Consider the following 21,807-nt stretch of genomic DNA (forward strand, 5'->3'; position numbering starts at 1 on the left):
GGGCCACATTCGCTACAGAGGGAGCAGGGGGGGTGGGGTGTGGGGGGGCAGAGTCTATAGGAGCAGGCACAGTTGCATTCGAAGATACCGTGGGGGAAGGGCGATGGCCACACATGAGATAAGCAGGTCCTGCAGCCTTTGCAGGCACGCAGGAGGGGTTTGGGATCAGCGCGAGGGAGGGGGAAGGTGGGGGCGGCGTGGAGAGGGGAGGTGGGTACAGCACGGAGTTCGTGTTCTCCGTCCCCGGGGGGGCAGCTGAAGGTGGAGGAGGGGGGGCCGAGGGGTGGGGGCGGGGGCCTTGGGGAGAGGGCGTGGGGGTGCCGAGGGCCACGGTGGTCCCGGGGGCGCAGGGCGGGAGCGGGGCAGGAGAGGCGCATCCGGGCCCTACCCCCCTGTGGTGGCCAGCATCTGGAGAGAGGGGGAGAGATTAGCATTTGAAAGGACACAGTCTGGCGGGAGAGATAAGGATGGAATGCTCTCTCTGGGGGGACTTGGAGATTTCTTAATATTTGCTTGTTCTACTACTTTGGTAATATTATGAAAAATGGGCAGAAATCGTGTAACAGAGAAATCTCCATTAATTTGGGAAGTGTATATTTTTATCCCCACCGAGTCCCAAAAAGAATCTAAAGTGATAGAGTGTGTATTAGTATCAGGAAACTGGGAAATGATCCATTTTATAAACTTTTTCAAGTTAGTTTTTAAGATTTTACTTTGTGAGAAAGAAGGGTTGTTAAGGGATAGAATTTCTAAGATTTCTAAATATAAGTCTCTCTCGTTCTGGGATCGTTTATATTTACTATTTTTTGATCCCATAGTAATGTGGTCCCGTTCCCCTCCCAGCAGAAAAAAGAGAAAAAAAAAAAAAAAAAAGAAAAAAGAAAAAGACCCAAGTAAAGAACTTGCGTGCAAAAAAGGCTGGAATCTACTTACTCCTCAGCCGAATGTGGGTCAAAAGCTGCTGGTAGGGGGGTCTGCCCACGTCTGACTCCTCAGGGCTGGACTGGGAGGGTCGTCAGACAGCTTCTGCAGAGAAATTCTTCTATAACGGAGAAGTTATCTTCAGAAGGACTCTAGCGAACCAAGGCAGTAACTCTTCGCGATGAAGGCTGCTCTCTTGGGTTTTTTGCCCCAGTTGGTTCGCCAGGTTTTGTTTTTCTCCCGGTAGCTTCGGTCGGTCTCGGCTGCCTTGGTTGTTCCTGGCTAGGGGTGCACCTACGTACCCCCCTGCCCAAGCAACTCCGGCAAAGCTCCCAGGCACAGGCAACACTTAGCAAGCTTAGTTACAGTGATATTCAGCTCTTAGCAGTGATCAGCTCTTTTGCAGTGATTCTCAGCTCATAAGCTTGCTAAGGTGCCTTGGCAGACACAGGGAGAGAGAGGAGAAGCGCCGTATGGAGTTCCACAGATGAATCTTTATTAGCTTCTTCCGTGAAGGGTTCCAGGGACAGCTCTTCTACTGAGCTGGGGGAAAAGTGGGGTTTTTATAGGGTACCGAGGTTTTGAAAAGGTGTCCAATAGTATGAGTCGGGGTAGAAAGTGACCTATTGTCTTACAGGGAGACAGGAGAGGGTCCAAGCGCGGGAGAAGGGTTATTTTGGCCTAGTCACCATGACTAGGCATTTCTGCCCTTAGGCGACTGACCGCCAGAGTGGCCTACCAGGCCTCACGGCTGCAACAGTATAGGACTTTTTTTAATAGTAAGCAAGGGATTTAACAGTCTTCTGCTTCTCTAGTGAAGGGAAAACAAATGAGATCATTGGGGCAAGATGGACTCTTTTATTAACCTACTTATCTGTATTGTGAGACCTACATTTTGTATGCTTTGTATAAGAAATTTTAACTTGACAATAAAATTTTGTGTTAAATATGTAAAAACGGTTTTGCTGTTTACTTGTGCTATGATCCAAGGATGCTGATTACAACAGTCAGTGGCTAAATGGTATCAAATTACTATCTTTTATAGTGATTTCATCATTTTCCATCATTAATATGCTTCTTGTTTCTGTCCTCTATAACCTTCTGCAGCAATTACTTGTGCAGAAGTTTCCTGTTGTCAGATTTTTATTATGTCTTTGAGTCTGTCAAAAAAATGGTTGAAGTCTAAAACATAGATCCTCCTCCTTTTCCTCCCCTCCATGCCCTTCACTGCCAACTAAACAGGAATTGGGCACTCAGAACCTGAGATCAACTCCATTAAGGATGAAATCATCATAATGAGATGAGAAAGTCATACCTAAGAAAGATACCTGCATCAAAAGCATCATCCTTATTTTATAGGAATGAATCTCTCAGTGATGCTACGTCCTCTTTGGGTTGCCAAAACTGACAAGCAGATGGCTACACTGAGATGTTCCTGAGCATTCAGCAGTTACTGGAACTAGGGGAGTCACACAACGATTTTTTTACCTGATGGAGGTACTTCTTTAATAAAGAACCCACCTTCTATTTACTTTGAATGGCTGAAAAATTCCAACCACTGTACCTACTAAGAAGTTGCAAGGATTTATCTCAATCTCTGGCCTGGAATGTGTTTTGGGAAGCTTTTAAAGGCATGACGAGCCAAAAATATACAAGTTCTAAATACCATTACAGAGTTGGGCACTGCAATGTCTTCTTTCTGACTACAGCCACAGGTATTTATTTTCTGACAGGGATAAATGGAAAGTCCTGGTGTGTTTGTGGTGGTCTCTTTTTTTTTTTTTTTGAGGTTGGTTGGAAGTTTTGGGGTTTTTTTTGTTCAGTTTGGTTTGTTAATTTTTTTATTTCCCACTATGATGAAAGAGATTTCCTTTGGCTACCAGCATTTTGGTGTTCTAATAAATTAATTAGACTGACTTCTTTCTTCCAGAATTGGGAAAGAAGGTGTATTTATAGATCTAGCTCTTCCATATACAATTTCCAGTGGTTTTTTTGTTAATTATTACTTGATTGGAACTAGATTTGGTGATTTTCCTGGTGATTGAACTAAAAAAAAGCAGAAACTTATTGCAACAGGTCTGTGGCTGAATTCGGGTGGCAAAAGCTTAGGGGCAGAAGAATAAATGCTTTTAGCAAAATAAGTCATTAAAGATTTTCTTTACTGGGGAGCTGATTTAGAAAGCCTTAAAAGCTATCATAGCAGAAAGAGAGGATAAACTGAAATTTTGTGTATGTGTGTCCAGGTTAATCCACAGAAGTGGCTTTTCTGAGAACAAACTAACTGAAGTTTAGGTAGGACACCAACTTCCTTAATAATATCATGTTGTGAAAACAGCGCACAAAACAATGACATGGAGGCAAGAGGTCTGCAGTGAAAAGCTGCTCCCCAAAAAGAGAGCGAGCTTGTTTATTTCTTTCATTGTTATACATTTGTGGGTCTGGTTGTGGATTGGCTTCTGGGGTTACTACCCCTTCACTCCACTGGCCAGACCAGCTGTCAACTAACATTATTTTCAGGCTAGAAATATGTAAACAAAGGACAGTGAACAAAACCAAGAAAGGTTGTTTATGTTCTAAAGTGTGAGAAAGTGAAAAACTGCTTCTAATATTGTACAGAATCTAAAGAACTGACTCCATCTTAGGAACAAGTAGAAGGCTTTAAAAAAACTCAGAAAAACCAGGGCAACAATCATGTAGTTTTAAATCTGGTGTGAGCTTATAGCTAAATTAGTTTGTCCTAGAATTTTTCAGTCTAATGATATTAATTCTGCTTTAACATATGCAAGTTAAAACACTAGAAACAAAATATGCATTGGTAAATCACCAGTTTAACAACAACAAAAAAAATCACATAAGTTTTGTCCCGGTTTGGAATTTGATAGTCTATACTGCAAAAAGACATTGCTTGGAAAAACGTTTGTGGCGTTTTGGTGAGAATCCTACTGATCTCTTGAATTCCCATTGTAAGAGAGTCAGCTAATGCTGGTGATACTTTTGTGTCCTTTCCTGTGCAGGAGAAAAATCACCCTTTTTTAAAATCCTGAGTTTCACTAGATGGCAGCATCTCAATGTTTCAACAGGAAATTACGTTCGTATAGAGAAACTTAGCAGTTGGACTACAAATCCTAACAAGCACAGTAAAAAAAACCCAAAACTGTAGAACTTCCTTTCATACAAGGGTCAGTAAATATAACAAAGCTATTTGAGATCTCTTGGTGAGTGACTGTATTCATATTTATTTGTAAATGCTTCATAGAGTCAGTATGACAAATGTTCATTAAACCTGATTGTTAGACTGAAAAATATATTTATAATGGATTTTGCTTCCCATGTGTTAAGGTGGTTTGGGGAAGTACTTAAACTGATCCAGGTGGCTTTTGGAAAGAAAAGAGTTTTTCCATTACGTTGCTTCAGAAGTCTAATTTGTTGAATCTGTAACCTTCAAGAAAACAGTTTTGCTGCAACTTTTGTCAGGAAAAACATCTAACAAAACAGAATTTCTTATCAAAATAAGAGAAAAGAATAACTGATTCAAAAAGTAGAACACTAAATTTGACTCAGTAATCTGAGTCATGGCATGGATTTGAACATCTAAGAGGACAGCATTGGCTGTTAACATATGGAAGATTATGGCACCTTTAATTTCCCAGTGAAGTACTTGGTGTGTTGGATTTATGTGTATATTTAAAGACTTTGTTCTTATGACACCTTTCTATACTCAGATCTACATAGACGAAGTTGCTTGGAGGATTATGAAAATGCAAGAGTTTTGCTTATGAGGAACCCAGTTAACAAACTCCAGATACTACACTGTGACTAGAACACAGTAACCTCACTTTTTAGGAAGTTTTTTGAGACTTGGCATTTGTTCTTACTTGTTTATCTGCATTTTTGCATGCTGTACTTCGTCAAAACTAACACAGCATTTGAACAGGGCTGTATTTTGTCTTTTGGCTGCTCCATCCAGACTGAAGTAGCAACTCCTAGAGGTTCCCTACTGCCCCAAGCATGGTCAGTGTTCCTTGAGAACAGGGAACAACAGGCAAGACTGGCAGCTTCATTCCCCCTGCACCCTCCTGCTTCATTGGGGCTGGAAGATTCCCAAGACAACTGAGGGCAGATACCAAGGCCAGGGCATTGTAGGGAATTCATTGCAGTCTAGGAAGTTGAAGCATTTGTAGTTTCAGAGTGTCGTGGTTGCTGGGGGAGGTAAATTTTTCCAGGGAGAGGTAAGCAGGCCAATTAGTAATCAGCTTTTCTGCTGGCACCTGGATTGGTCACTCGGAGGTTTGGACACGCCTCTGAGGACACAAAGAGTTAAAAGCAGGAGTCTAGGGGGTTCGGTCTCTTTTTTAGATCCCGGTTTCAGCAGAGAGACATCTCAGGCCTCCTTCCCCTGCCCAGCCACGAGGCTGGGTGGAGGAGGGGAAAACACGTGGTCGGGCTCAGGTAAGCCGGAGCCCCGGGGGGGAGAAGAGAGTGGACAGGACTGGAACTGAGCTGCCCCGTCCAGGATGGAGGGGTAGAAAACTGTGGAAGTGCCTTCTGTGTGTGCTCACCCCCCTCCACCCCCAAACTCCGGGAGAAGGTGCCCAGCCATGTGGGGGTTGCCGAGCCTGGGAGTGCCTGAGCCTGCACCCTGCTGGGAGATAGAAGCTTGGCAGAAAGGAACTTTTCTTAGACATTGATTCTCATGACTGGTGATTTCGGAAAAAGGAGAAGGAAGCGGCCTGGGACCGAGGTGATAAAGCACGATTGGAAGGAACCTGATGGGCAAAGAATGAGAGGAATAGCCTTCGGAGCTGGACTTTTCTTGCATAATGTCAGCCATGGACTGAACTTGAGTCTCTTTTGAACATAAACTGCATTTTTGGGTAGATACAGCTGCCCTTGCTTTTGCTACAGTGACTGGCACTTGAAGAGTAGAGCGAGCAGAGAAGAGAGGGGGAGGGTGAGGTGGCGCCCTCTGCCCTCAGGGGAGACCTGCTCCTGGAACCCCGGCCCCTGGGTAAAAAGGGGAGAGCTCGGCATGCAAGTATCCTTAAAAGAGCCCTGTATGCAGCCTTAGACTATGGACAGCGGTGAGAGCGCTGGACATAGGAAAAAGAGAGTGTCACCCTGGCAGACTTCTCCGGGCGGTGCCATGGGTGACATGGGAACACATAAGGGGTAGACCCGTGTTTCCTGGAGAACAGTCTGTGGTGCGAGAGAGACTCCTCTCTCCCTTGCTGAATTGAAGATTAGTTTGTTTTTAGTGGTGATTGTTTGATCTAAAACCCAAAGGTTTGGTCTGTGAAGAGTGATGTGTGGGGAGGTAGAAACTGAGAGAAGAAATGTTCTAAGAAGTTTTTATTTCTGTCTCTGTGTGTGTTTAAGAGTATTTCTGTCCCTGTTCTTATGTAATGTAATAAAGTTTTGGTGGTTTTTTTGTTTTCAAGATTTAAGCCTGCTCTGCTCTGTTCCTGATCACATCCCACAGTAGCTGTTAGGGAAAAAACATATATTCATGGGTGCATTAACATCTGGCCAGTGCCAACCCATGACAGAGAGAAACAAGACAGACCTGCTTTCTGAGAATACCATGGAGATTGGAAACATTGGATTACAAACTACTGTACTGCATTTTCATCTTGGCTTTTTTTTTACTTGTTGAAGAAAAAAATCCAATTTCTGTTATAATGAAACAATTTCTGAGTTCAAATGCCTTTTGTATGCTTGAGGTCCTTATGTATAACTGAAAAAAACCCCAAGACTGAGGCAGCCCTGCCCCTCAGAACCCTGGATAACTGAGGGTCACACAGCAGCCAAACAGGACAATCGTGATGGCAGAGATACACCCTGGTTCATGTCCAGTTTGGGAATGTATTTGCATCTGATTCCCAGGGGTGATGTTGGCTTATCTTTGTTAAATTTCTGTGCCATGTCGTGCCTGCACAGGTCAGTACCATGGGGTGGCTTGATGGGAAGATCATCCTGTTGTCTGTGGCAGTACAGGGCATTGGCCGAGCAGCTGCTATTGTAAGTTGGAAAACGTTTGTTCTGCTGTGCCTGTGCAAAGTCTCTCATTCTAGTTTTTCCAATAAACTTTTCCACCAAACCAGTTCTTGAATTAATAAACCATAGATGAGGTCAGAACTACACAGCGAAAAAATCAGGGAATAATGTAGTCACTATGCTGTATCATGCAGGCTTTGTGCTGTTTGAATTTATGATAATCTTCAACTCTTGAGTGGAGATGTTAGATAACGAAAAGAGCAAGATTTGAGGACAGCTGCAACTGCTTTTCTAACAATATATGGTTGGTACTGTCTGTACCTTTTATCCAATATCTGTTGCTTTGTTGTGGGAGAAAATAGAGATGATAGAATATTTCCTGTTCTAAGGCTGGATACTGTGAAGATCCCCTAAAGTAAAGCCAAGGTATTTTACCTATATTCATAATTTACATAACCAAGGTCACATGATACTAACACAATGTTCACAATGAGCAACTGTAAGAAACCCTTTACAAATTTTGTTTGATTACTTGTCTTGCTTTGAGGGGAAGTGAGTTTTTTCAAGAGGCTGTGGTCAAACCAATCAGTGGTCAGGTTTGAATGTTGGCACCTAGAGTGGCCACTGAGGGGTTGGACATGCCTCCGAGGACACAAGGGGTTAAAAGCAAGGCCTCCCAGAGGGACTTCCTCTTTCTGGCTCTGCTTTCAAGAGAGGAGCATCTTTTCCCTCCTCCCCTAGCCAAGCTGGGTGGGGGAGGGGGGCCATGTGGCCGGGCTGAGGTAAGCCCGGGGCCCCAGGGGAGGGAGGGGGGGGAAGAGAGAGAACGAGACTGAAGCTGGGCCAGCCCCATCCAGGATGGAGGGGTGGAGAACTTTGGAAGTGCCTTCCATCTGTCCTGTCCCCCCCCCCAAAGAGAGAGACTGCTGCTTCAGAGTTTTAAACATTGGCAGCAGCCAGCAGCGAAGAAAAAGCGGGAGGAGGGGAGAGGAGAAGTTCCTGGCTGTGTAAAGAGGTGCCGAGTCTGGGACCCTGCCGGGAGCCAGGAACTGTTAACCCTTTCTTGGCAGAAGGAAACTTTTTCCCAGACATTGATTCTCATGGCTAGTGGTTTCAGAAGAGAAATAGAAACAGCCTGAGACCGAGATGATAAAGTTAGAAGATGAAAAGAACCCTAGATAGGCAGAGTTTGAAGAGGAGTGGCTTTTGAGCTGGACTTTTCTTGCATAATGTTAGCCATAGACTGGGCTCGAGTCTCTTTTGAACATAAACTGCATTTAAGTAGATACAGCTGCCTTTGCTTTTGCTACAGTGACTGGCACTTTAAGAGCAGAGCAGAGCAGAGCAGAGCAGAGCAGAGCAGAGCAGAGCAGAGAAGAGAAGAGAAGAGAAGAGAAGAGAAGAGAAGAGAAGAGAAGAGAAGAGAAGAGAAGAGAAGAGAAGAGAAGAGAAGAGAAGAGGTGTGGCACCCTCTGCCCTCAGGGAAGACCTGCTCTTGGAACCCTCGGCCCTAGGGGAAAGATGGGGAGAGCTCGGCATGCAAGCATCCTTAAAAGAGCCCTATATGCAGCTTTGGCCCATAGACAGTGGTGAGAGCACTAGACATAGAAAAGAGAGTGTCACCCTGGCAGACTTCTCCGGGTGGTGCCACGGGTAGCATGAAAACCCATAAGGGGTGGACCTGTGCTTTCTGGGGAGCAATCTGTAGTGTGAGAGAGACTCCTCTCTCCCTTTCTGAATTGAAGATTAGGTTTTTTTGAGTGGTGATTGTTTGATTTAAAACCCAAGGTTTTGGTCTATAGAAGGTAACATGTAGGGAGTAGAAATTGGAGGAAGAGATGATCTGGGAAGGTTTTCATTTCTGTTTTTGTGTGTGTTTAGAGTTTTCCTTTCTATTTCTGTTCTTATGTAATGTAATAAAGTTTTGTTCTCTGTTTTCAAGTTTTAGGCCTGCTCTGCTCTGTTCTTGACCACATCTCACAGTAGCTCATTAAGAAAAACATACACTCATAGGTGCATTAACATCTGGCCAGTGCTAACCCATGACATTACTGTTAAGCAGAATTCAAGGTACGTATTAACTTTCCAGTTAGCTTGTAACTCCTTTTGACCAGTTCTTCTCCTAATACTTCCCTTTTCTGTGACAAATAAAAAACCCAGTAGAGTTATCTCATTATCTCTGTAACGTAATCACCAGCTCAGGAAAAGCTCCAGAAGCATTTTTACCAGACTGGTTAGTTTCTCATGCATGTGGTTGAGAACACAGAAGACTGCTGATCTTGGCTATTACATAAATCACTCAGTCCAAGGAGCAGGTAATCTTCCTGATGGTTTCACTTTATACATACCCAACAAGCCATGGAAGACTGGTATGTTTAATGTCACTATCCTCTTAAGCTGCACTTAGGCCACTTATTTTGAAGATTAGGGGCTACAGTCCAAGATGTCAGAATACTTTTAACAGACTTTACTTTGTTAGCTGTTGATTTATCAGTAATCACAATAAAAAGAAGGAGGCTTTTGAGGAGACCATCAAGAATGAAGCAATGTCTCTGGTAAAATATCAAAAGTCATGCTGCTTTTAATATTGTTCTATTCCAATTATCTGGATACAAAGGATTTTGTTAAAATCCTGGTTTATGACTTCTGCCTTTAACTGTCAAATTTTATTACTTCATTTAAATCTAACAATACAGACAATTCTAGCCCTATTGCTTACTAGTGCAGCTAATAAGGGCAATAATATTATCCATTATCTTAGTCTAGTTACTGTTCTACTTCATTTATGGATTTCTTCCTTTAGGGAAAACACTTTAAATCTGTCTTATCACACAAAGTTACATAGTTGTGTGCAACTCCCTGATATGCCCAGAATGAAAACTGAGAGATCAGCTGCCTTCAGCTTGGCTTGGCTTCTATTTCAAGCCAAAAAGCACCTGAAAAGAAAACAGATTTTATTTCTGGTATGATCTGGAATATCTAAATATAAACTTCTCTTGTGTTCTCCAGGGTTTTGCTAAAGAAGGAGCCAAAGTCATTGCTACAGACATCAATGAATCTTAAACTGCAAGAACTGAGGAAATATCCAGGTAAATGGCCCTACAGCAGGCATTAGTTCAGCTCTTGCAGGTTTTGTGTAGGCTGTCTGAGATACATTTTGAGGATAGGAAAGTTTGAAAAAGACAGAAAAAAGGAAAATAGCCAGACTAATTATTTTGATGTTTGCATTGCTGTCACTGTGCCGCTCGAGACCTCTGTGTCTTTGCACCTCGGACTAGCCCAGACACAGTGTACAGTGACGGAAGATCAGCCAGCGAGCAGCGCAGGCTGGGCTGATTCTTGTAGGGGGTTCTTGGTTTCCGAGAGAATCTTCTCAGCAGCGATGGATAAAGTGACGCAGACAGAGACAGGGAGGAAGGAGACCGTTGAGGTAGTGACAGGATTTGTTGCACCTGGTCACTGACTCCCAATTCCGGCGGGAGAACTCAGCGACCCAGGATTTTATCCGGATAGGAGAAAGGGAGTGGTGAATTACAGCAACCAATGGAAAGTGTCTTTGGGGCAGTTACACAGGCGGGAAAATCAAATTGGACCAACTAGGGATAACTGGGATGGGTTTCACAACGGCGGAAAAAATGATAGACAAATAACGGACTGTTACATAACAGCAGCAGGTGCATGCATTAACACAATGCATGAGGGAGACAAAGGAATGCCCATGAGGCTGAACAGGGTATATATAAAACTAACTATTACAATAAACTTAATAAACTTAATTTGCTCACTGCCACACATTGCTTTATTCTGTGGTGTGAAATAGCAGAGAACTGGCATGTAAGTATTGCAACATCAGCATATCAGAGTACTATTCCAGACATGTGGAATAACTGATTTTCTTGTGTCACAGAAGAAGTTGATATTTGTTTGCTAGAATAGCACCCATTTCAGTTACCTTTTGGCATCGCTCGGCTAATTGTCAAGTGCATCACTCTGGAAGGCATGGAGTGCTTTTCTCTGATCAAGAGAACATCCCACTATACAAAAAGGTAGATCTAGTGTCTTGCATTTCTATGGTCCATACTTGACTTATCCTTTTAATGCATTCCTTACTATCTTGTAGATTCCAGGTGTTTTCAGAAGTTTAAGTCTAGCAACACTAGATGTACCTATTCTGTTTGTGCAAATGTTCAGGCCTGAAGGTTGTTTTTCTACTGACACCACTGGAACATGCTTGAAGGAGCAGGTTTTGCATAGATGTGTTTCTAATCACAAGTGGGAGGCATTAAATTTTTTTTTTCAATATTAATAAAAAATTAGACTTGGATATAGTTTACAGCTGAAATTGCTTCTAACTTGATTTGAGAGAAGAAAGTGAACTTAATGAATTCCTACTAAAGGCTGACAGTAAAATACACAAAACCACAGCTGGCACAGCTTTTAGCGTGAATATCAGTCTCTGCCAACTGGAGTTCACCACAAGCAATCCCTTTGTAATTGTTTGGGAACTTGAGGGCTTTTCAGGTTCCTTCTGAGGGTGTTTGGGAAAGTGTTACATTTTTTCCCCTCTGTTAGTATGCTCACAAGGAAAGAGATCATTTTCCATATACTCAGAGCCATTTCCATCCTTTAGACATACAATTAGTCAATCTATAATTAATCAAGACTTGGCACGTTGAGGTCTTTCAATTTTATCCAGGAGAGGTAATTCCAATGTGGTGTTAATCACCAGCCTGTAGTCTGATTGAATACACAAATCTCTTCAGAAGTGTCTCTATCATTTAACTAAGGCACAGAAAGACTATTCATAGGCTTGTTCCTTTGGTTTCAAAAAAACACAGGTTTTTTATCCATTTTAAATCAAATTCTCCCAAAAGTCAACACTCAGATGCTTTAGAGACAGCTTTACAGTATTTCATGGAATCGTATCTGCTGGATGAGACTTCTGGAGGCCATGTGTCGGCGTCCAGGACATCCCTCTGGCCGCCCTGGAGGGTTTGGAGACCGGACAGAGGGGTCTGGGATCTGTACAAGGGGGTCAGCCAGCCTCACACAGAGCCCAGGAGGACACTGCTTCTGATCCCTGTCCACGCGAGTGAATGCCCACATTGTATGAAGAATCACAAGCCGAAAGAATTCAAAATAAGTAGTAGCTAGTTTATCACAGTGTAAATGTAGAAGCTAGGATTTTTAGTATATGGGCTTGAAGAGGCAAGATGGAGGAATTGGGGAGTGGTCCTGTCCTCCTTGTTCTTCTTCTCATCCCCCAGTTTCTGCTGAGTTGTATCACAAGGATTGGTTTAGAGTAGAAATGACATGTTAACATAGGTAGTAAGTATTGGTAAGATTTTGTAAATAAAAAGTACGTTGTGGACGGTGGTTGGACCAGAGAAATGGTACAAAGGGTCCGGGACCCTCTGATCCAGTCAGTCCGCTGCATGTCCTGCTCTGCTGGGGACGCCTTGCAGAGCTGAGGAAGAACTAAGATAATGTACTTTGCTGGGGATGCCTTGTAGAGCTGAGAAAGAACTGAGAGATAATGAAGAATAAACAACCTTGGAAACATGCACTAGCGGACTCAGCTTGTCATCTCTGGCTCCGGCACAAGACCTTTTGGGCAAGAGAAGCTCGAAAGCCTTATTACCTTGGGGAACAGCAACCCTGAGGACAGTCTCAGGGAACAGCAACCCTGAGAGAGAGAGTCCCATAAACCTTATTACCTCGGCGAACAGCAACCCCAAGGAGAATCTCAGGGAACAGCAACCCTGAGAGCCATGTAGTTCCATGTAGTGCTCTAAGTGGCACTGGTTAGAGTAGGTTGTTCAACCCTGTTTAGTCAAGTTCTGAGCATCTCTAAGGATGGAATTTCCTTAATAACCTCTGCAGGACCCTGTTCCAGTGTGACTGCCCTCATGATTTTAATAATTTATGCACAATCATTTTTCCTTATTAATTAAATTATATAAAGCTCATTCTTGATATCATCAACTACACATGAGAATGTGGCATGTAACGGCACTGTAAGACATGTAACTAGTTCCAAGTGTTATTCTAGAGCACAAAAGTTCATTATGATTATATGGGTTCTATAATTCTTCTGTGTGAGAATACAGTGGAATTAAAATGTATTTGGAATGTTTTTATGGTAAATTAAACTAGCTCATCTGCTTGTGTTATGCTGTATAACAATTAAAACAGTTGATAATTTTAATTCTCTCCTGAAATTTTAAATAGCATGATGCGCTTTCCCAGATTAACCATTGTACTAACTTAATCATTGAGTGAATTGAATTGTGCTATCCTCAGCACATCAGAAAAATAATCAGCTAATCCTCAGTCAAATACATTGAAACAAATGCCATGTTTTTTCTAGGCATTCAAATACGGGTTCTGGATGTCACCAAAAAGGAGCAGATAGAAAATCTGGCCAAGGAGATTGAGAAGATTGACGTCCTATGTAACATAGGGTAACCGGATTCTCTTTGCTACTACTATTTTTTCAGTTTTCCCTGTCTTCCAAAACTACTTTCTATTACTTCAATGCATGTTATTTGTTACATTTTAATGGATTTTATACTCTTAATTACAAACCTTTGTGTGTTTCCATCAAAACTGAACTTTTTTTGTACAACCACATAACCCAGGCCAAGATAGAACAGCTCTGGAACTTATATATTCCTCACTCTATGGGTACCCTGTGCTGATGGCTTTGGCCCTTCTAAGACAGCAGTGAACAAAGCCTGATAGTCTGCTAGTGCTTGCCTTTTTTTTTTTAATTCTTCTATTGCAAATCATTTTGTTGCACATATTGAATCTGCTTTGTGTCCTTGATACTTACCAGAAGAAATATACTGCTGCTTGCATTCTTTAAAGGTGCTCTTATCCTAGTCTTTTCAAGGTTAGAAGTTAATTACTACAAAATAGTGGTGGAAAAAGGGCCATAGAAATGTAAACCATAGACAGTAATCCACTTCATGCACTCATTCTAGGTTTGTTCATCATGGAACCATTCTGGAGTGTGAGGAGCAAGACTGGGCCTTCACCATGAACCTCAATGTTCGCATCATGTACCTAATGATCAAGACATTCCTTCCAAAGGCAAGGCTTGGCTGCCCATGACTTTCAGTCTCTGCTGCATTGTTTGAAGTGTGACAGATCAGAATCGTTGCCACTATGACAATATACAAAATACAAGCGTGCCACATTGGATAGGGGAGCCCTTAGATTACAGTGATCCTCTTGTAAAACATTCTCTGCATTGCACAATATTTCAAGTAGACAATTTATCTAAAGGATATGGTAGAGAAGATTTATTTGGGGAGTTGGCCTATGTAAACTAGCTAAAATACTTCAGACTTTTTGCAGAGCAGTGAGGGAGCCATTGCAATACCTTGCTAACGTATTATATTACAGCACACAGCTGCACAATACCACTGCTACAAAATTTTTATAAATAATGTATATTTACATGAATTTTATATTCTGGAGACTAACTTGTGAAGAAATTCAGGGATGCTGATGCTAACATGCTGATTAGAGCACAACAATTCAATGAAGCTGGAAGATGTTTCTTGGTTTTACATAATTGCTAGGTTTGGGCCTACAAACACTCATGGGCTGAATAAGGTGTTTGCATTCCCATAAATGCAAAGGCCAGACTTGAAAGCTGTGACAATGACTGGATGACAACTACTCTTTTCAGTATTGTTCCAGTTCTTTTTGCTTGGTTGATTTGGCTTTTAGTTTGTTTGGGAGTGAGTTTTTTCTTAGCTGAACTTAATTTTCAGAGTTTGGGGTTTTTTAACAACTTCAGGCATATCATGTTTTAGGATGCCTAAAAAGGTCATAACTTATTGAAAATTAGCTACAGTTCATAGATGCTAGACTGTAGTGCTTTATTCTTCTCCAAAACGTGAAGAGTTTTGTTGCCAAGAGGTTTTTTCCTGGTTTGCCGAGCATTCATGTTGAAGGAGAAACGTGCAGTTTCTCGCACTCGTTAGTGTAAACACTGGCCATGTTTTGCTCTTTCATTGTTTACATATTTCTAGGTGGGAGGAGAAAGGTGATTGACAGTTGGCTTGGCCAATGTGGATTGGGAGGTGGGAATTCCATCCTCCAATCCACAGGCCTCATAGGTAAGGTATAAGAGTGGGTTTTTGTAAATAAAGTTGTCTTCCTGCCCTGCTCTGTCTGATGAACCCAGAACTGTGTCCCGAGTCTCACTCTGGTCAGGCCCCGCGGTGATAAAGTTTCAGTGGGATCAATGAGTTGCTGCATTGCTAGATGGTATGTGCAAATGTCTGTGAGATGTAACTTAGTGTCATGACAAGAGGGCAATGACTGAGAGGTGAGGTGGTGACCTAGGAAAAAAAAAACCTTTCCTGGCATAGTTTTCAATCCTGACATGGCTCAGGGGAACTGAGTGAGAATTGCAGATTCTGCATTACTGCTTCAGTCAATGGCACCTACCCATGCCAATTAAGCTTTGTTGCCCTGTGTATCAACTGCATGCAGGGCTGTTCTGTGAGTTGCTGTGGGCTATTTTGCTGAACCTGCAGATGACAAAATAGTTTTCATTTGAGTGACGTAAGTACTCTTTTGCAGATGCTTAAACAGAAATCTGGAAATATTATGAATATGTCTGCTGTGGCATCCAGCATCAAAGGTCAGTAGCTTGCTAGAGTTCCTTATATAAATCTTTAAGATGATGGATATACAATATAAATGTTGTGCAACTTTGAACTTAGAGGACATTCTTACTTCAAAGCTATTTCTAAATCCTGTGGAGGCATCAGTTAGGAAAAAAAGAAGTGAACACATTCAACTCAAACATGAATGCAAGGGGACAGATGGAAAATTGTAGAAAATCCAAGATCCTTACCTCTGAGATTTTTCAATGCTTTGTAGCATCCTTTTTACAAGTATTTATTAACTAAAAAGGAATTGCTTCCAGTGATATCTTAGTACACACGTTCTTCAGAGATATCATGAAGAAATGGCAATTACATAAGTGCTGTAACTATACTTTCAAAAGAAGCCTGATCATGACTAACAGATGCATTCTGGCCTATGCATTTCAACATCATTTGGGATGCTTAACCATCCTTATTAGATAATGGCAAGTTCTCATTTGAAGGATATAGGAATATCTACCACCAAAGGAAGAAGTATTTTATGTTGGCTTTATTCTGAAACCAGAGATTTAGGTGCTTTCTAAGTGTCTCCTAATTTTTTTTCAACATGAAATTCACATCCCTGTTGATTTTATGTTTTTCCAGCTTTAATTCCCTACTTAGTACACTAAAGGAAGTTATTACTAGAGGCTTGTTTCCAATATTGCTTGTACATGTCAAGAGGTTAAAATAAGTGCTTTTTTATTTTTGATATACCAAATGATCTTGTATATCCAGGCACTGAAAGACTTTCTAGCCAGACAGAAGACTGGCAGGATGGCTACTGCTGAAGTCGCCAATCTCTTTGTGTACATGGCCTCTGATGAAGTAAGTATAGACAATAAAATGTCCTGTCACAGAATCCCATGTATCACCGCGGGGCCTGACCAGTAAGAGAGGGACTCGAGAGACATTTCTGGGTTCCAAGCAGAGCAGGGCCAGAAGCAGGAAGCCCCGAGGTTTATTTACAAAGACACTTTTATACTTTTCCTATAATTCCCATCGATTGGAGGATGGAATCCCCACTTCCCAATCCACACTGGTCAAGCTAACTGTCAATCACCTTTCTCCTCCCAACTAGAAATATGTAAACAATGAAAGACAGCAAAACATGGCCAGTGTTTACATTAACAAGCGGGAGAAACTGCACGTCTCTCCTTCAACACGAACGCTCAACAAACTAGGAAAACCCTCATGGCAACACCCATGCTACTTTGCTGCTTCATAGTAGAGAGGGTATTTGTTTTGGGAGAAATTATACTCTCTTTGAGCTGCATTATTACAAAAGTAAAAACCAAACTATCTGCTTTTACTGAGTTCATCCTGCAATACAAAAGGTATTCTGAATGTTGATAGTGATTGCAGGGCATTATGTATTTGGTGCCATAGCCTGGTGGTTTCATGTCACCTGAGCAAATTGACTGACCCCTGGTCATTCTGAATGGTGAAGAGAAATGAGCTTGTCAGCTTCACCAAGCCTGTACCATGGCTAGATCCTGTTTTAAGGAGGTAGAATTAGTAGAGTTGTTGTTGATTTTAGCTAATGCTCAGGGTGAATCTGCCATTCCAGCATGAAGAAAACAACAGACCCACTGTGGTTGTTACACACCAGACTCTTGATGACCACTGCAAACAGCACCAATATTAATGAGCACACACCAATGTTATTTCAGCTGCTATAAATTTACTGAGACTAAAAACTGGACTGATGTAGGAATGCACCCCCACATCTGATCAGGTGCTTCTATAGAAGGAAAAAGTTTTGGTTTACCTTAGAACATGTAAGGAAGTTAAACTAGAATTTTCTATAACCTTCTCATTGTAATTGGCCTAGTGCCAGCACAGGAGCTCTGATTGGGCTTTGGAAGTGTACCTCAAAGCCTGTTGCCAATTTCATTGGGCAAGGTGCCAAATAGCCCACCTGGACTATCGAGTATTAAAGGGACTGCACAGAGAGGCTCAAGTGCTTCTTTAGACTGCCATACAGGTGTAAGTGTTCTCTACACTATGTTCGACTTACATTTCTTTGTTCTATGATGTCTATTGTTTTTGTCATTATTAAAACCTTTTATTTTACAAAGCATGTCCAGAGAAGTTGTCTCACTATTATTAAGCCATTCTGAGAAGTGCTGGACGCCCTCAGAGACTTGATAAATCTTCACGTAGCTTATTCCATTCTGGGCACGTGTGAGATTTTATCAGACTGGATTTGTCTGGACGTGTCCAGCAGTCCTGATGTGCATACCAAAATACTTCAATGGATTTAGTTTACTATTAATGTTGCTATCAGTAGTCTGTTTCTCAATTTCATCTTGGTTTTAGTATTTCCATAATGATAATAATTTTTCCAGTCTGCTCACAGGGTTTTCAACCATGTGTAAACAGAATTCCATTTTTTCAATATATTCAGCGTGTTTCAGCATTGATGTAGGGAAGAATGTCAACAGCTCAGTTGCTTACCCTCCACTATCTGTATAATCTAAGTTTTTCGTTAGGTCCCATTATAATTATTGGCTGACCTGGCCAGATTCTGCTCAGCTGGACAGACCTAATAACATCATAGTGTGAGGAATTTATTCTTTCAGGTAAGATATCTGAAGTCCAGCTTTTGTAAATTTGTACTCTCAGGATGTATTCTCATCTTAATGCCTCAAATAATACTTTTGCCAGACTTCCTTGAATTAAGTAAAAATCTTTAATTTCTGTGTTTGTTTCTATTTCGATATTAAATTACTTACTCAGGTATTTTTGTAAAACAAAAAAAAATGTACAAAAAGAAAGCAGATTTTTTTAGTTTAAAGAAAAAGTGTTTCCCCGCAATTAATAAGCATGAAAATTTACTTGAAATCATTGTTTATTTTATGTAATTTCAGTCTGCCTATGTGACTGGTAATGAACTAATCATCGATGGAGGATGGAGCTTGTGATTGACTCTACCTGCGAGTGGAAATTCGTACTATGATGGGCAAAAAATGAGGATGGTGTTTCTTGCAAACATTGAGATCATGCATGTGATGTCCTTCCAAACAAATTTGCTGCTATCTCTCTCTAGATTGATCTTACTGATTAACTTTTCCTTAAATAGAGAAACACTGGGGTAAAAAGTTCATGTGGCTTCAATTTATGGCAACTCCAAAAACATGAAAGAACAGCAGGTTAATGTTTAAGATTTCAGAAGGCAAAAAATATTATTCAAGTTACACAATCTGAGATGTGTTTTAAGCAAAATCTTAGTGAAAGGAATTAACTATTATCTTTATTCTCCTCTTACAAGGTATTTGGAAATTATTACTCACAATTAAATTTTCATGTACAGGAAACACTATGCAAGGGCAGTACTCTAGCAGGTATGGTTGGGGGCATATGTGAGAGGAGGATTCTTAAATCCATGGCTGGATCTTCATGAATATGCTTGACTTGTAGCACAAAAGCAAAAGGAGTGGATTTTACCACTCTAGATAGAGCCAATATATTCCTCTCCAAAATGATGTACTAATATTGGACAAATTAAGAGTAAAATCTGTTGCTAGGTGCTGCACTTTGGTGCTCTATGCCTTATTCTCAAGTACCAATACAGTTCACACTAAAGCACAAGGCAAAATTTCTCTGAAAAGGACTGTTTCTACATGAGTATGTGCTGATGTTTTTATTGTGATAGCACATGGTAGCTTTGATTCATGAAATAAAAACCTATTATTGTCAAGTTTCATACTCTGGGAAAAAAAGATAGGTCCTGACCCAGAGATCTAAGGCAATGAATAACCTGAATTCACAAAGCATTTGTTTTACTAACATACTGCTTAAAACCAACATGAATTACATGAGTGACTGCCTATAAATATGGTTACCTTTAACATATCTCCATTTATCTAGTTCATAAATGAAACTCTATGTAATTGAATACATATCTTAATATACATTATATACATAGATATGTGAGGAATTAAGGACTAAATGCTACTGAATATGATTCATCAGTTAGCAAAGCACATGGAAAAATATACAGTATTATGTGTGTGTTTCTGTAACAACAAACTGCCATGTTTATAAAATTATTGTTTAAGCTTTTCAGTATCAGCTAAAGCATTAATATAAATTATTTGATTTCAAAGATAATGAAACACATCTAGTTAAAATCTGGCCTCGTATTTTAAAATAATTGAATGTAAATGTAAACTTTACAAATGAGAAAATTGTTTTGGATGTTGACTTCATTGGGCACATTTATGGGTTTAACATTTACCTTTAATCATGGTTGGAGCATTCTGACCTTGTAGTTTATGGGGTTTTAGAGAATCTAGTATTTCAATCAAGTGACCCTGGAAGCCAAGCAGGATCAAGCTGGGGCACAAAACCAAAGTTATCCAAAATGGCTCGAAAAACATTCACTGACATAAATTCAAATATTAAAAATTGAGGCTGGCAAGACATGGTTTCAGAGTTTAATACAAAGGCCAAAGTCCTTCTTTTGTAATAGGTGCAGAAGGCTTACCTTGAAAAGAGAAAATTTCCCCACTGTAGTAACACAAGGAACATGTACTGTGTATTCTGAAAATATAATTAAGAATCCAAGAGAAAATTCATTACACTTATTGCATATTGACCATCATTACTTAGCATTTCTAAGCTCACTTAGAAGTGATTGTAGTATACAGTTGCTGCTCAAAAATGGCTGTTGCTGTTGTTCTTGTCAAAGCACTTGTGCAAGAAGATAAGTACCACCTGCCTTTAAATTGCAGTAAAGGCACAAAGGACTTTTTTAGTGGTAGGCCAAGAATCTGGTGGACCAGAAGAGTAAAAATCAGCAGAGCTGGCTGCCTCTTGCCTTATTAGCAGTGCTTTTCATGGAGGTGTTAACAGTTGCAATTCTGAAATGTATTCCAATGTCATGAGGTTTTTCAGCAGACTTGCAGGAATTATTAAAGGAAAATGCTTCTTAATGCTCTTGTGACCTAATTCCCTGGTCTGTTTTTAATGGAACTGGGTAATTCTCTTTGTTTTCCTTACACCGCAGTGATAGTATAAAGAGGCTTTTTGACTTTAGATTCTAGGTCAAACTTTTCTTTTGTGGGGGAGGGAGGAATAAGACTTCCCTGATTCCGAGTCCTTCTGGAAAATTTATTCTGATAAAAAATGCTTTCATTTTCTCTTGGATTTGTAGTCAGCTTAGTTCTGTGTGATGATACCAGGAGCAAAATAGCAACATGTGGCATTCGACTCTGCTTTCGCATGCACTCAGTGCAGCTTGCAAATTTAGGGTTTGTTATAAATATTAGCCAATTCCCAATTAATAAAACAATTTTTTTTTAATTAAAGAATCAACTTACAGAAATTTCAGACAAGCCAGCAATTGAAAGTTCAGTGTCGAGACCTGGGGATCGGCACAGGGTGAACTTTAACTACAGCCTCTATTGCACCGTAGTCCCCCCTGTTCACAAATTCAACCCTTTTTGGGATCTCCTTATATACACTTTATTTTGCCCGTGGCCCCCATAGTCTTTTGTCCTTTCTTTTCCTTATAGGTTTCATTCTGTCGTCTCGTCTGCTGAATAGGGCTTTCCGAGGGAAGATTCAGTCTCTCAAAAAAAGTCTGAGTAGAGAAATGAGATGGTGAATAGAGGGGTGTCTTCCCAATATTACTGCTAAATCGATATAGCTCCTGATGGCTGGGCACTTTACAGTCCCCATCGCCCAGGAGGGTCAGTCCATCCCTCTTTCTGTTGTTAATGTCGGTGATTCTCACGTCTCCAGTTCCACCTTGAATCCCTGGCAGCAGCTTTTGTTTGTCCAAAAGCGCATTTGCTACAAGCCCGGACTTGCCAGTTTTATTTATTCCCATAGACATATCTTACTATATACATATACATATATTGTAACACGAATTATCCCATGTTATTTATTACAATTCCCCCCTCTTCTAATTTGAACATATAATTCATGTTTACTTATCCCTTATTGTCTCACCAGGGGTTATAGTTACCCCTTCCTGCTTCAAATTTTGCTAATACATGTGCAGCCCAGTTTTCCTTTTTCCCTTTTAGATTCATCAGTTTCAAGGTCTTTATAGCGGTAATCCCATATAAGTCATAGAATTATTGCTCCACTTATGGGTCCCAACACAAGAAATCCAGTCAGTTACCTCATTTTCCCTTTCCCCATTATCCATCCCCACCATGAAATACTGCTGGTGAAATCCTCCCTTCGGGCTAGGGTTCTTTCTTCT

General features: G+C 40.9%; 1 protein-coding gene across 1 annotated transcript in view; it reads left to right on the top strand.

The window, feature by feature from the left end:
- The first annotated feature begins 6,867 nt into the window (after positions 1 to 6,867).
- The window catches only part of LOC134565275 (dehydrogenase/reductase SDR family member 6-like), a 51,929-nt gene continuing 36,989 nt past the window's right edge, over positions 6,868 to 21,807 (top strand). Inside the window, 6 exon segments of the mRNA XM_063424788.1 lie at positions 6,868 to 6,939; positions 9,925 to 9,972; positions 9,974 to 10,004; positions 13,286 to 13,379; positions 13,902 to 14,010; positions 15,517 to 15,577. Coding sequence (XP_063280858.1) covers positions 6,868 to 6,939; positions 9,925 to 9,972; positions 9,974 to 10,004; positions 13,286 to 13,379; positions 13,902 to 14,010; positions 15,517 to 15,577 — 415 coding nt within the window.

The sequence above is a fragment of the Prinia subflava genome, assembly GCF_021018805.1.
Source record: "Prinia subflava isolate CZ2003 ecotype Zambia chromosome W unlocalized genomic scaffold, Cam_Psub_1.2 scaffold_51_NEW, whole genome shotgun sequence".
NCBI lineage: Eukaryota > Metazoa > Chordata > Aves > Passeriformes > Cisticolidae > Prinia > Prinia subflava.